The 16,770-nt window shown below is 30.3% G+C and overlaps 1 protein-coding gene across 1 annotated transcript in view; it reads right to left on the bottom strand.

The window, feature by feature from the left end:
• Positions 1-16,770, bottom strand: part of LOC129221653 (proliferation-associated protein 2G4-like) — a 49,980-nt gene that overhangs the window by 1,502 nt on the left and 31,708 nt on the right. Inside the window, exons 9-13 of the mRNA XM_054856181.1 lie at positions 9,981-10,059; positions 6,884-6,935; positions 4,683-4,777; positions 2,785-2,912; positions 1,105-1,247 (exon numbers count right to left, since the gene is read on the bottom strand). Coding sequence (XP_054712156.1) covers positions 1,110-1,247; positions 2,785-2,912; positions 4,683-4,777; positions 6,884-6,935; positions 9,981-10,059 — 492 coding nt within the window. The 3' untranslated portion in view covers positions 1,105-1,109. The remainder of the gene's footprint in view (positions 1-1,104; positions 1,248-2,784; positions 2,913-4,682; positions 4,778-6,883; positions 6,936-9,980; positions 10,060-16,770) is intronic.

The following is a 16,770-nucleotide window of genomic DNA, read 5'->3' as shown; positions in this document are numbered from 1 at the left end:
TCCGATTTATCTTGAATTACCAACTTGAACTTGCATGAAGAATATTTATCACTTGTTAAATCTTTTTCTCATAACACTTCATGCTTTGAAATTCTTTTACTAGGAGACAAAAAACACAGAATTGGAGCAGCGTTTGATGCATGCATTGAACTCAAAAGAGCAAATTCAATTACAGTCAAACTTTGTGGTATCAGATAGCGAGCCACAGAGCAGCTAAATTTGGGCAAGTTCAGGACTGCAGTTCTAAGTTTTGATAATGTTTATCTCTTTTTGGGGAGCTCAGTGCAAAAGGAACATGTTAAACGTAATTCAGACATCGTCCGCGCATCACGTTCGCCACATAAAATGGACAGACAAACGCTTTCTGAAAAGGGAGAAGCATTCATACATTGCGAATGCCAGTAAAGCGCGTTAGTACTCTCAACCAATAGAGAGAGAGCGCTTATCTTGTGGAGACCAATGAAATACAACTCTCAACTCTATGGATGTCAGATATCTAGCTTCTTGTCACGTTGATGGGTCCCGTAAAATACGGCTTGCTGTCATGCAATGCCAACCAAAAACTGGTTTTAGAGAGAAGAAAGCAAAGCCCACGGGCCGTACGGACGACGTATGAAAGCTGCTTTATTGGTGCAAATTCAAGTTGGAATACTTTTGTAAAACTCCTATGAATCAGTTGGGTCTATTATGAAACTTTAAAAACCTGAAGTCTGAAGACCTACGAACAGTTACTACAGTAGACTAGGAAGTTTGAAAACGTGTGATCTACCGGGGAAAAAAGAACACATCGTCGTCTCAGAGCAATAGTAAGACATCTAATCTCAGGAATAACAGTACGATATCTTATTGTTGCCTTGAGGTGACAACATGCTCATTTTAAACACAAATTAACAACATTTATTCAGAAAATAACATTTATTTTTTTTAGCATTACTAAAAACAATAACTGTATAATTAAAACAATTTACAGTGCCCCCCCCCTTAATAAACAACACACACTACACTAGATCAACACAATACACTAGATCAGATATTTCTTTACTTTCATCACACTTGTTCAAAAACAACAGGACTACAGAGTACTGGAAAGCTTTCGATACATACCATTTTTACTCTACTTTTACTGGTTCTGCATCAGGTTTTTCATCTTCTTTGTTTTCCTTTCCTAACGAATTAGCAATAGCTTTTTCAGCTCGTTTCTTCTTCTTTTTTTGAGATTTTGGTGCAACTGAACGATTTAGAAGACTCTGTAGTAAGAGAAAAATTCAATAAATAAATGCCAAAAACATTTTTAATTTCGTATCAGACAAGTGATAAAAAAATATAAGCGGGAAAATGTAAAATCGTAAAATCGGGAGATGGGGGTAAAAATCTAAGGATATCGTTTGGAAACTGACACTCTTCCACAATACAAGAATGGAAGACTAATGTTTGCATGTTTTTCTACACATATTTATTTATAACAAGCTCTATGCTGTTTTTTTTTTGTTGTAATTTTTTTTTTTTTTTTTTTTGTATGCATTCAAAAATAAAAATGGCTTTAGTTTTTATACTTTCACAAAGAAGACGAAAAAAAAAAAGAATGCCAAAGTGGCTTCAAAAAACTAAGAATCAAATTCATCTCGGGGGGGGGGGGGGAGAGAAAGACTTTTAGAGAAAGGTTTTGTGAACTTTGTATTGGAAATATGAGCTTGATCTATTTAAAGGAAAATGTACTCAGCTGATTTTATGAAAAAGGCTCACATTAAAGCCAGAATACTTAAAAATTACCAGTATACTGCCATGCTAAGCACAGAAGTCATGTCTGCACTATCTACCAAAACTGAGTTATGGTCACCAAGTGATTCTTTGTCACATTTCATTTATGATTCTTTGTCACAGTTCATTTTACCTAAATACATTGTTTTATGGTCATGAGAATTGGAAATATTCTTTAAAAAATTCTGAAGAAGTTGCATCCATATCAAATACATGGAGGCTTTGAACTCAGATGCAGATAAGACTTGCACTTAGCAGAGCAATATAGCAATTTTCACAGACCAGCTGATTATGACTTTGGAAGTGGGATAACATATGAAGTGTTCAATTTAAAATTGGGGTTCGATTGTGTATCCTTTCTGGAACTAGAAATCATTACTTGTTGATTGAGCTGTTCTGGATAGAATCTGAACAAATTTTTCAACAAAGAAATAAATTGAGAAAAAGTGAAAAAAGTTTTCAAGGAAATATTTTTCTTCATCTATGTAAGAAAAAGGTAAGATTCATTTACGCTGCTTTAAAACACTCAATACAACAGGAAAATTACATTATGTGTATTGAAGAGCTCTCTCAATTTTGTCAGATATATTTTGAACCGAGATGTAATTGAGAAAAATAACTAAAATCTAGTCTATTAGTAAGGCAAGAACTTTATTGGTGACACATTATTCTTGTTTTGCAAAAAAAAAAAAAGAAACATTTAACATGGTTGGGTATACTTTAAATGAAAATCAATGCAGTGTGATTGTTTCATTAATTTATTAAAATTAAAAATGTTTATAAACAAAATGTACTTTAAACACTGTTGTTTAAGTTATGTTCACTAGACTAGTCCTCCTCTATTAAACATTTTCTTACATTACTTGAAACAAAAAAAAAAAAACATTAAAAAAAAACGTTATTACTCAGAAGCTTGTTTAACAGCAGAATTCTAACCCAAATTTCAATCTAAGTACTTCAAGTATCTCTTCAAAAAAAAAAAAAAAAAGAAAACCAAGCGAAAAAGCACAAGTTTTAAGTACTTACTTTCAGTGAATCATCGCCAACTTCCATTGTTGTTTCATATAAATCTAAATCTATTGGACCAGAAGTTATTTTGTGGGATCCAGAGGGCATTAATAAAACAGTAAATTTAAATTGTGCGACATATTCAGCTGAAATAAAAATTAAAACAAAAACATTAATTTTTATTGAATTAAAACACACATAACACATTAAGTAAAAGGACTGGCAAAGAAAAGTTTTTTTTTTTAGTTTAAATTTTGAATTTATATGTTTTGTTAAATGTTTAGTAGCAATGCTGATTTGTATTTTTCATACACGGTTGTAAAAACTTGAGATCTGGGTGTTATTGCATCACCACAGGAAGAAAGGATCAACAATAAGAGATGCTGCTAACTAATGCAAACAATAACATCAAAAGTGGAAAGACAACCAACAAAGCGTGGCAAAAAGGTATTTGAAAATCAAACTTTATTTTAAGGAATAGTTTTTGTTTTATGTAAATTTATGCACAAAAAACTAAATTTTCAAGTTTGTACACGAACTATTTTTTACAGCACAATATTACATTGAAAATTTAAAAAAAAAAATTACTTGGTACACAAATCCTCTTAAATGCCATTAGCAACAAAGGGTCAAATGATTTTTTGTTCTGATATCATGTTAAACAGGATTTCTTCAGTTTAATATTGAAACAGAGAAAGTCAACAAAATAGCCATTTACACCATATTTAAAAACACACACACACACAAGATATGATCATGATATAAATGTCTCATCAGCTACTAGTCACAATATAAAAGCATTGGCAACTTCATATTTCATTAAAATTGAAAGAAAAATAATTTTGACCATTTCTTTTAATAGAGTATAATATTTTGATTTATTTTCCAAAAATAAAAACTCACTTCATCTCAATACATTGAAGATTTAAGGGATTGTCTGTTTACATGAAATTTACTTAAAAACGGAGCATTCTCATATTTTTTGTAGACTTGGGGGAAACTTTATTACAATTTGGAACACTCATTACATTTATTCCAGAAAAATTGGCAGATATGAGATCATGCCAACCTCTTATAAGAACTGGGCAGAAATGGGTGTTCGGGTATACACCATTTTTGATTTTGCTCAAATTTTTATGGCGAATTCTTTTTAAGATTTTAGAAGACACGTATCTTTTCTGTTCCTCTAAAAAAAATTTTTGGGATCTGTAAAAATTCATAAAGACCTTGAGGTTTTTCCAAATCAGAGTTTAAAATATGCCAAAAAACCTTGTGTTGACAATATTACATTTAGTACTTGAATTAAAATATATCGTAAATTTTGTGGATGACCTTCAGTAGATCCTGGCAGGGGTGGCTAAACTGGGCTGAATAAAGTTAAAATGTGTTATGTTTGAGGCCTCCTGGTTCCATGAACTGAGACTCCACCATACAAAAACTGCCATTTTTTGGCAGTGCAGAGGGTGAGCCATGCAACTAATGAGGGTGTTGAATAATTCATATATATTATTGTGCAAATTACGTACAAAAACCATGATGGAGCCTCAGTGCATGGAACCAAAGGTCTCAAACATGTCACATCACTTTCTTAGCTACCCCTGCCAGGGTCACTGAAGGTCAGCCATAAAATTTACGATACATTTCATTTGAGGTACTAAATGTCATGTTGTAATAACAAAGGTTACTTTTGCTGATACTCAATGCACAGAGATAATTGAATATTTAAAAAGTCTATTTGAGAAAAACCTTAGGTCAGGACCAACTTTCGGAATTTTTGTGGGACAAAATATGTGTCTTTTAAAATCATTCGAAGAATACACTGTGAAATTTTTAGCGAAATCAAAAAAGGCATATATCTAACCTGGCTGACTCGTATAAAAACTGGCTCTTACATATGATTAAAAACCATTAATTACCTTCTTTTTCATATAATACAGTGAAGGGTTCTACCAATTTATGATTAACACATTCAACAACACCCATTCGGGCTTTTTTCTCATCTTCAACTGACCTATGAAGAAAAATGATATTAGAAAACAATGACAAGAGTATGAAGAAAAAATAAGACATAAAAGTAGAACACATTTTTACAATCTATAAAAGGAACTCAATAGTTTACTTGAAACTACTAGACATAAAGTTCTAATAAAAACTGCATGAATGTGTTTCAGAGTTGCAAATAACCATTTTTTTATTGCAAGAATTATTGGAATCGTTAATGAGTATGGGTGGTATTAACAGGGATGAAAGAACCAGTTTTAAAAAAAAAAAGCTTTTATCTACATAGATTGAAAATTACGGAAATAAGAACAAGCACAGTAAGAGTTAAGATACAAAAATCAGGATTTTATTAAATGCATTACAAATACTTTTAAATGCAAACAAAACAAATTTACGAGACAAATTAAAAATTACCAATTGTTTAATATTAACAAAGAAAACGGCACATTGAATAAATTATTAAATAAAAACTAACATGAGCAGATTAAAGGTAGCATATGCTAAAATAACTTTCACAGGATGCAAAATTGGAACCTCAAACACAGCAACGCACCTGTTTGATGTTGGCCTGTTTCTAAAGCAAATTTATTTTTCTTATGTGTGTTCAAAATGATGAAACTTCTTTTAAATTACTAAAAATATTTTAAAGCCTTCTCCTAAATATTTTTAGTTATGATTTCTCAAAGGTAATCTTGAAAAAGATAGGGAGCCTTAAAAAGTGGATTTCTGTGGAAAACCTTCACGCTTGTTAGAAGTTTTACTAATATTAAACAATAAGTCATTTTGTACCTTTTTTTTTTTGTATAAGAAAAGCAAAAATTTTTAATTTTCATTTTAAAAATGTTTTAGAAAAACAAAAAACCACTTGTACAAAGTGCTCCAGTTCTTAAGTGAAAGCTAAATCTATAAAATGAAGTTTCCTTTAAGAAATAGCTGTTTGTGATAAAAGCTTAAAAGTTGGTTGCAAAGACTGTCTAGAAGAATTGAAGATGAGTTGAACTGAACAAAGTCCAATCCATTTCAGCAATTCCTAAAACACAGTACACCCAAACCTGTTCTTAATGGGGGGGGGGGGGATTTTTGTTGGGCGGTATATTGAAATTTCAATCGGATTAGGACTCAATTGAAGAAATTATTTTTAAAACGAGTGCAAAGGTAGTATCTTCCAAGTGATGACATAGGCATCCTAATGAGAAGTCACTGTGACCTTATAAAAAATTTCCTTATTTGGGAAATTTTGTCCAAATATTTGGCAAAAATTATCACTTAGTTTATTTTGATTGCATTTAAATATTACAATTTTGTAAGTTTTTGGGTTATTTTCTACGTCCATTTTTTTTTTTTTAACTGCGTTGCGAAAACAACTTTTTAAAGCTACTTGTGAAGGTTTGGAGAAAAAAAAAAAAAAAAAATTATGTGATTTTTTTTATGCGGTTCCTATTTTCTGCATAAAAAGAGGTTTGGGTGTACTTCCTAAAATGTTTTTTTTTTTTTTTTGGAAAAAAGGACATCAGTTCCTAAAAATTATCATGAGAATAAATATTACAGAACCTAGAAATAAATAAATTAAACCGTTATGTTATTCAACACTATTTTGATTCAGGCAAAAGAAATTTCGCTGAACATTTCCAATTATACAGCATTGCTGACAGCAGAATTGCAATTAATTTATTATTATAATTAACAATGTGGGGTTTTTTTTTCCCTCCCTTACTAATACCCATTACAATCCGATTTCACCAATTTAATGATACATTTCACTGGTCCAGATTTGACTGCATTGAATGTATGTGCTCTTCGATTTTACAATATCATTGATTTAACGAAAATAATTTCCAGTCCCTTGACAATCGTTAAATTAGGGTTATACTGTATTAATAAAAAAATCCCTTTGGTGTAAGAACAAGTTCAAAAAAAAAAAGGGCAATAAATAAATAAATAAAAATAAATAATATATGAACAAAATGTAATTGTTGTCATAAACTTAAATTTAGAGAAAATGATTTAAAAAAAAATAAGTCATTGAAATTGTAAGATATTAATTGAATTTAATATTTCATATGCTTCATGACCAATAACTTATTAGTTTTAATCTTGATTGATAGAATCGACTTACCTCAAAGTAAATGGCATGCTTCCAAACCTTTTATCAACTTCACTAAAGAATGCTATATAATAAGAAAAAACAAAACAATGGCTTAAAATATCTTGATTTAAAAATAAATAAAGTTCTGTATACAGCAGTGATATTTTAAAGGTCATTAAAAACTAAACCCTCTTAATCTAAACACTATACATGCTTATTAAGGCATGAAATACACCACCAGCTCAGTCATTTCCAGCCGAGGACTGCAGTTTCATGCTTATTAGCACTCATCAGTCCGGCATAGGAAAGTGACTGAGCTGGAGATGGAAAACCTCTTAAGGAAGCCAAGAGTACTAAACAAACTGGTAGCTAATATAGAACTAATTCTATATAGAATATTCAATACCCTCATTAGTTGCTTGACTCACCCTCTGTGGTGCCAAAAATTGGCGGTTTTTGTATCGAAAAATGCTAAAAAGTGCAGTTTTCATAAGCCTTTATCTCAGTCTAAAATGGTAGAAAATAAGTAATTATCAAACAAAAAAAAGCTATCTCAATTAAAATATTTGAAAATATGCCTAAAACACCTTCAAAAGAGTGTTACAAATAACTTACGTTTTTACCGCAATAACCTTTTTTTTTCCACTTTGCTTCCAGTTATAATATTATTAAGTATGTGAGTAAGCATAATTATGCAAGTTTATAACTCTGTTGTGGTAAATTTTTGATTATATTAGTTTTTTATATAGTATCTGGAAGTTCCTGGGGGAAAGTTTAAACCCGGATATGTTGATTGAACTGAAAACTGAATAGTTCATTTCACTCTTTTGAAATGCATATTGTGTTCTTGAAAATAATTTGCCCATAGTTCTGTCACTTGTTTGTAAAAATATACATACTCTAGTTTGAAATGCAGGTGTCCAGATCGCCAATTTTCGGCAGCGCAGAGGATGAGTCAAGCAACTAATGAGGGTATTGAATAATTTATATATATTATTACACAAATTAAGTACAAAAACAATGGTGGAGCCTCAGTGAATGGAACCAGGAGGCCTCAAACATGACACATTTTTACTCTTCGGCCCAGTTTAGCCGCCCCTGCCAGGGTCCACTGAAGGTCAGTCACAAAATTTACAATATATTTCAATTTAGGTAATAAATGTCATATTGTCAACACAAGAATTTTTCTGGCGGATGCTCAATGCACAGAAATCATCAAATTAAAAAAAAATTCTAATTTGGAAAAACCTCTACGTCGGGCTCTACTTTTACAAATTTTTATAGGTCCCCAAAAAGTTTTTTTTGGAGGAAAAATAAAAAATATGTGTCTTTTAAAATCTTTAAAAGAATCCACCATAAAAATTTGAACAAAATCAAAATTCGTGTATATCCAAACACCCATTTCTGCCCAGTTCTTATAAAAACTAGCTCTTAGCTTTGAAAGTTAAATTGGTGCCTTCCTGTGTACACTTTTAAATACATATGAGAGTTGCTAAGCTTGTAAAATGATTCTAGAATACTAAATTTATATCATTTTTTAAAAAATTTCGGTTTTGTTATTCATATTTGCACTTTAGTTATCTTATCTCGTGTCAAATAAGTTGGCTAAATTCCAAAAATATCAGATGTGGCATAACTAATAACAATCTTTCATGCAACCAGACCTAGATAAAATTTAAAGCTATCAGCGAATTTAAATGATTTTGCAGGTTTCTAATTGATTGTCAACTGCATTGTTTCCCAACTGGTGGTTTGCGAACCCCTGGGGGTTTGAAAGAGGTACAGGGGGTGGGGGGGTCACGAAACTTGCACATTCGATACTTTTCCGATTTTGTAAATTTAAAGAATTAAGTCTGTCATTATAAACGCACGGGTTTTTACCGTTTTTGTTGAACATGATAAAATTGGGCCCATTCTTAAAAAGTTAAACTTTTGAAAGCAATGTATTTAGGTGAAAGTATGTCAATGCTTTAGTTTTCTCCATTTGATTGAACGAGGAAACATTGTATGGAGCATTTGAGAACTTTTGACTATACTTAATTTTATAAAATGGTTTTATAATGAAAACCATTCGAGAGCGTTACGTGTGTAACATATTTCAAAAAGCCTCGTTAAAAATTTTCTATCGAATGTTTGAAGATGAAAGTCTGGTTACAGGTATTATGTATCAAGTCAATTTATGATACAAGATATTTTTCTTCTAGTCCCCCAATTTGACCTTGGAGGAAAACTTTTGTTCCTTTTGCGTTACCTGTGTGACCAATGAAAAGTGACCTGCATATTTTGGGGGGTTAAAAACTTATCGAAATCCTTATTAATAAAAAATGAGACATAATTATAATAAATCATTTGTGTTCATGATATTTGATAGTTTTTCACACACAAAAAAATGAGTGATTAAGTAAAAAAAAAATGGCTCTTACATTTATTTCACTAACAACATGTTTTTTTTACTCCATATAAATGTTATCAAATAAGGCAAAAATCCAATATAAAAACATTTTAAACTTAAAATTGATGCTAGAATTGAAAAGTGTAATTTTTTTTTTTTTTGTCAAAAAATGAGGTTTGTTTCTATATTATGTAAAAAAAAATTTTGGTGGGTCAGGACCACTTTTCGTGGAATTGCCCTGTATTACAATGAAACCACCATGCTTTTTTCAAATATATTTGCTCTTTTTTCAATATTATTAATCGGGGAACCTCAAAATTGGCAACCAATATTTGTTTCTTGCCGAAAGTGGAATAACTAAAGAGAAATTTGTTTAAAAAATATCAAAAATGTCTGCAACTTAGAAAATTTTCTGCGAACAGCATTCACATGTTCCGTCAAAGTTATCTGGGTCTAAATGTAACTATCAAGCATTTGAAAAAAAAATAGCTGTTGTGATTTCCTAAGTCAATAAGTAATGAATAACTAAATAAAAGAAGAGATTTGCACAAAAAAAAAGGGTTGCGATGAACAGCTTTACGAAATGTATTCTAAATTTCAATCTTTCTAATAGTCGAGCATAACATCCATTTTACATAAATTAGATCACATTGTAGCACAAATTCATCAATGTACCATCATTTATATATGTAACAAGATATTTAAAATTATCTGAACATAAATCATAAGAGATACCTCTAGATGCTTTCATCTTAAGTTGATACACTTCATCAGTTTTTTTGAAAACTGTTGTCCTTGTATCCATTTCTCTCCCTGCAAAAATAAATAAAAAAATAAAATAAAATAAAAATAAATAAAAACTTAATATTCTGTCATACAGAAAATTCCAAATCTACATGTAAGTAAAAACAATATGTTCCTCATACATTTGTGACCTTCTCAGGGGCATACGGGGGGGGGGGGGGAGAGAAGGGACACCTGTTGCCCGAGCCTGAAGGGGGCCAATATTTTTTAAACTTGGCTTGAAATATCGGGGTAAACAATATGGAGTGGGGGGGGGGGCAGAAAAGTCTTTTGCGACGGGCCCCAAAATTTCTTTGCATGTCCCTGGTCCTCCTGCACATGTAATGAACTCCGAACCATCTCTTGCAACACCCAGCATTTAATGCTGCAGAACTCTCCATGGGTAATTACGTAAACTTTCATTGAGCAGCTACTTTGAAAAGTAACCTAACTCTAAAAATGTTATTTTCTTCCAATATTGATTTTAAAAAAAAACTTATGACGGTCACATATACTATTGACACAGTTTTCAATCACAAAAGTGACTTATTATTTGTTCTACATCTACTGTCTGACCAAAATAAAATATTTCTGATTATATATTATAATATATATATATATAATATATATATATATATATATATATATATGTATGTATGTATGTATATTTTATATAATATATATATATATATATATATATATATATATATATATATATATGTATGAGCTCTTGTTTATTGCTTATAATTTAGCATGTGGTGCATTTGCCCAATGTTACTCTACATTGCATGTACTGGAGCTTAAACATTCTCTTTTAGTTCATAGATAAAAAATTTTGGTCTTTTGACCATATTTAATGAATCCTCCACGGCTGATGAGCTCTGGATTCATACTTCTTTTCCTATTTAATAGCTATTTGCAATTTTCCTTTTTATCATCATTTTTATATAATTTGTTTAATATTTGGAATTTGGTTTGCTTATTTTATATCTATATCTATATATATCTATATCTATCTATATATATATATATACATGGAATATTTTACAACTGCACAATTTTTCCCAACTTTTTCTTTGGCTACCTATCATTAATTTACCTATCATTATTTTTTTACATCGTATTATACACCTGGGATTATACGAAGCTTTTTTTTTCTGCAGGCCCATTTTAGAACCTGCAGATTATAGGCCGCCCGCCGATAATACACAGGAAAATATGGTTATTAAATTACAGGGTTCGTACGCTCCAGGAAAACCTGGAATTGTCTGGGAAAAGTCAGGAAAACTTCAAATTTTGCCCCCAAAAAAAAATTTTTCCATTGAATTTTGAACCTTGAGTTCTAATCTTCGTTTTTATCGATGTTTCCTGAAAAAAAAATGTAAAAATGTTTTGAGGCAAAATGACGCTGGCAATAAAATAAAAAAGGCGAACCAAAAAAAAAATTCCGCGGAGGCCATTTTTGCCCCTCAATAGTTCCAAAGAAAAAATTTCCTAGGGTGAACAGGAATTATGCACAAATTTTAACGGGAGAAGAACATTTTCCTTCTTCTAAAGCACAAGCCTGCGGACGGTAGGGTCAATTGAGAAAATCGTTTTTTAATCGAAAAGTCTTTTCAGCTACGAATGAAACGTAGTCGCCATGTTCGGATCATTCATAAGATGGAAGTAGACACGATGCTTAAATACCTAAGATTCCAAAAAACAAAGCAGAATTGGATGTTTTCTTTAACTGTAAACTAATGAAAACAACGCAAAATGTGCTGCAAGTTGTTTTTTTTTTATTTTTTATTTTAAATATGTAATTTTCTTGAGAAATGAAAATTTTTGTTCTTAAAACTTAATCTTATCCTCATTGCCCTGGACGCAAATGTGCTAAAAAACATTTCAACTGAAGTGTAGTTTCATGAAGATTTATTATTTTTAAATTGTTTTTCATGCTACAAATTCAAAAAAATATTTCTTAATTTTTGTCGCAGCCGCCATATTTGGTCATTCCAAAGATGGCAGTACACAAAACCTTTTAAGTGCCTAAGTTTCGGAAATAGCATTGGATATTTATTGCAATGCAAACTATTGATAACAACGCAAAATGTGCCCTTTTTTTCCGAGTAATTCGTAATTATTTTCTGGAAAAATGCAAAATTTTATCTCCAGAATTTTTTTTTTTATTCTAATTTGATTTAGACGCTTATGTGCTAAAAACTGACTATTTTGTCTTATAATTGTAGTTTTTTAAAAATAAATTATTATTTGTAACTACTTTTATGTTACAAATTCAAAAGTCTACTCATTGTCTTAAATTTTTACTTAGTCGCCATATTTGGTCATTTGCGAGATGGAAATAGACAAAAATTTACAAAAACATAATTAGATGTTTATCTCAATGTCTATTGAAAGCAATGTTTACTGAAAGTAAATGTGCAAAAAAGAAAAATTTTTAATTTTAATGCAAGCATCCTTTATATGCAAAAGGAAAAAAAAAACAACTGATTATTGGCATTGGCTTATGATTGACGGATGTTGACTTTTGATAGAATGCATTGTATGGTATGCCCATCGATGCAACAAGTTAATCATATTTATACTGAAAAATAGCTTTGTACTTTGCTCAATATGTTTTGTGTTACATACTAATAGGAAAATAAAAAGAATCGTAAACCAAAAGCGGAGAAAGATTGCTGCTGATTACAGCAAAACGCTAATATGCATGACATGTGGCATCAGAGAAACGTTAAAATAAGTTGAAAGTACATTGTTTTTAACAAATAGTTAACAAATGAAAACAATTTTTAACGAAATGTTTTTTTTTTAAACTTGTGACAGAATTTTTTTTTTTTTTTTACTTGTGACAGAAATTTTTTTTAAAAAAACCAAGGTTTTTTTTTTTTTTTTTTACAAGTGGAAAAAGTTTCAGTTCTTACACATTGCTACTTTGAACAATTTTGACTATTTTGAAAATATTGTTACTTAAATTTAATTTTGAGTGAAGCGAGTAACCTGGAATTTTCTAAAAAAATAACCTGGAAAAGTAAGGGAATTTTTTTTAACCAAAAGTGTATGAACCCTGTACTTTTTTCAAATTCTTTTTCTAAAACAGTTTTATGTTTTGCTTTAAATCTTGTTCTGAAAGTATGAAAATATTATGCAAATTTGGCTCTTTAAAAAAACACACCATTATGTATGTTTTTTTACATAAATCCTCGAAGGTCGTTCCGATCCTATTTGATTCCCAATTAACTCAAACAGTCTTTATTCTGAAAATCGTCAAAATAGGAAGAAAAAAAAATTAATTAATTTAAAACTTAAAAAGGCAACTTGTTTTTGACTGCACAAAGCCCCCCCCCCCCCGCACCCTGTTTTATCATTCCTTTGGCCATAGTCCAAAGTTCCATGTTTTCCCATAAATCCTGTATTTCATTATAAATCCAACATCATTAAAAAAAGGAATAAAAAAATATATTTGTAATTTTTTAAATCTTCAATTGCATCAGATTAAAATATAAGCCAAATAGCCAGTCCTTTGATTGTTTTCCCTTCATGGTCATCCTTAACATGGCGACGCTGCGTATTGAACGTAGTCGCCATGTTTGGTCATTCTCTTAGTTCAAATAATGCAAAAAGAATGATTTTTTTTTTTTTTTTGGAAATATATTCTTGGTAAATGCCAAATTGTATATTACTGGAGGAGGTCTGTAGTTAAATATTTTTATGCCAAAAAATTTTTTTTTTCACTGTGGGACCATGATACTGTGTACACTACTTTATTTTTGGCTTAATGATTTTTTTTTATGAAACTTTAAAATGGGTGGAATGAACCATTTGCTTCAGGAGCTCCCAACCTTCATCCTATGCCTCTTATGTTTCCATGATTAATATAATTTATATTTCTTGTTAGCATTCCTTTAGCATCACTTTCACAATATTTGTTTCAAAAAATACAAGTCGAAATCCCCCCTCCTCCACCCCCCATTCTTGTACTACAGCGCTGTTTTCGAAACCCGGTAAAACTGGTGGCCACCAAGCTTTTTGAGCCTATTGGCCATTGGCCACTTGAAAATTTTCTGAACCTTGAGGTCTATGAAACTGCAATTATATTTGCAATAAGGAAGTAAATTAAAAATGGATATATATACTAGAGGACCCGACAGACGTTGTTCTGTTCAAACTTTGCAAATTGAAAAGTTAAAAATTTTCAATAAACTATCAAACGTTTGAACCGTTTTGTTGAAAAAAATAAGTAAGAAGAAAATAATTTAAGCTACTTGGTGTCAGAATGCGTATAGTATTAATCACAACTTGATTTATCTAATGCCCACTGAGCAGTTGTTTTATTAGCTATTTTTTCTCCTGTACTTGATGGTTTGTTCCTTCAGCCATACTCAAAGGATAAAAAGAGTCCTCAGATTTTAAGTGTAAAAAATTAACTACCCATCTAGAACAATCAGAAATCCCGCTGCAAACGTCTGCCATATGAAAAAGAACAAAACGATTGAAAGGATATCGTTTATAAACATGATTAGTGATGTGGATCGGGTAAATACCCAAAACTTGGAATTTTCCAAAAAAAAAAAAAAATTGCAAAGAGTGAATGGGAATTTTTTTTTTTTTAAATCTAGATATGAAATAATTGGTAAAACTGATACATAAATATGTATTACACTATTTATAATATTTTTTATTGAAAGACTTGATGAAATTATGAAACAAATTGTGTGAACCAAAGAATCTTTCTTTTCAATGTTATAATTGGAGAAGTATAAGCGATTCAATGATAAACTTCAGGATTTCAAAATCAATCTAGGTTAGTCATATCCAAAATGAAAAGAAAAAAAAAAAAAAAAAGAGAAGCATGAGGGATGTTTGGAAGAATAACTGAGAAGTTATTAAGACTATGATGTTATTTATTTTATTGCTGTTTTAGTGATAACGTGGCAAATATGGAAACAGTTTTCACATTAATAAGCAAGAAAAAAAAATCAAAATATTGTTTTCCGTTGCCTTGCTCATTTGCATTTGCTCCCCGGGTACTTCATGATGAAAATTTATTCAAACTATTTTTAATACATGCAATTAGTGATGTAGGGTGGGAAGGTAAATATTTTTTTGGGTATTTATCCCAAGGCAGGATAAATCCACTAGTAAATTGCGCATTTTGAAAAAAAAAAAAAAAATAGGTGGTATCAAAAGATGATGATTTTCTTTTTAAAACATAAACCGTAAATTGACAGATTAAAAATATAAAAATTTATGTATCATAATTTTTTTAATTAAAGGCTTAATGAAATCTAAGGCATAATGAAAAAATGAGATGCAGAATATGCCTGAAACACTTGAACTAGGTTAGGAGGAAATTTCTGAAAAGATTTACGTAAATAAATAGTAATAATACATTGAGCGACATTTCGTTACATTTTGATGTTCATGCAGAGACGTATTACTGGTTTAAAAAAGACTAGGACCTTAAAAAATTGTTGTTTGCTTTTTTTTTTTTTTTTTGTAACCAGTTAAGCTTTTCACTTTTTGTAGAATGGCTTTTTAAACACATGTGTGTTTATGGTAGAACTAAAAAGTAATTGAAATTATTTTGAACTAAGTTTTCAAACAGTATAATAATTGTTGCAAGAATAACAAGTAATAGTGAAAGAATAGAAGTAATGTAGTTATTCTTACACAACTAATTGACATATTTATGCAAAACAGATGAAACCATTTGACATCCATTCACAGGGAGCTTTTCTCTAATCAAGAACATAGGTTTTAATGAATGACATTTTAACAATTAAAAAAAAAAGATATTTACTTAAGTACACAAGTTAACTCTATTTCAAATGTAAATTTCAGTATGTAATGAAAATAAATCTTAGATTGCTTTTGTAACAAAACATACTCTGAAATGCAAGAAAAAAAAACAGAAAAAAAAAGCAATTTGTTAATTTCAAAATATATAAAAGAATACAATTTGGTTATAAAATAAAAGAATCATTTAAGTCTGAAGAAAGGAAAACCTTTATAATCTGCGGCGACAAAAAATAGTATAACAAAAAACAAAGTTTTTTTTTTAAATTGAAAGTTCAATTTTAGCAATTAAACTAAGAACGTAAAGAAGTAATAACTTTTAAGCTTTTATCAGTATTAATTTAAAAACCAAAGATTTCTTCTTGAAATCGTGATTACAGTTCGATAAAACAAGACAATGGAATAAAGGCAAAGGAGCTAGGCACTAATGAGGGCTTCCTCTTTGCCTGTATGGTTGTTTTTTTTATGTAGCATTGAAAGCGTGAAAGGAAATTTCATGTAAAATAAACATTCAACTAAAATGACTAAATACTCTTTAAAAACAAAAAACAATTCTTTGAAATTTGAAATATTTTGCCAAACAAACAAAAAATACAATAAACTACATTAACAGTAGCTTTAAAATGTAAACAAATGAACACGCAACTCTATTGTTTATATCCAAAGTCACCAAGCCACCACGTTACTGTAATCCAGCCGATCAGTGAGCGAAGCTAACTCCGGCCCATTAATGGTCCGATCTTTTGAACGAAAACTTTTCAAACTTCATATGTAGCCTAATTTGTTCTTTCCACCAAAGATAAAGATCTTCTACTACACGGATCTTTTGTGTACAGAACTACACTGTTGTAATTTATCTGGACGAAAATAAAATTTGTTTTGTCTTTAAATTCCATCATCTTTTCCTTGATAATCCTTAAAGTATTCTTGACATTGGTGCCAA

The sequence above is a fragment of the Uloborus diversus genome, chromosome 4 (genome assembly GCF_026930045.1).
Source record: "Uloborus diversus isolate 005 chromosome 4, Udiv.v.3.1, whole genome shotgun sequence".
NCBI classification, from domain to species: Eukaryota; Metazoa; Arthropoda; class Arachnida; order Araneae; family Uloboridae; genus Uloborus; species Uloborus diversus.
This window is presented reverse-complemented; position numbering and strand designations above follow the sequence as displayed.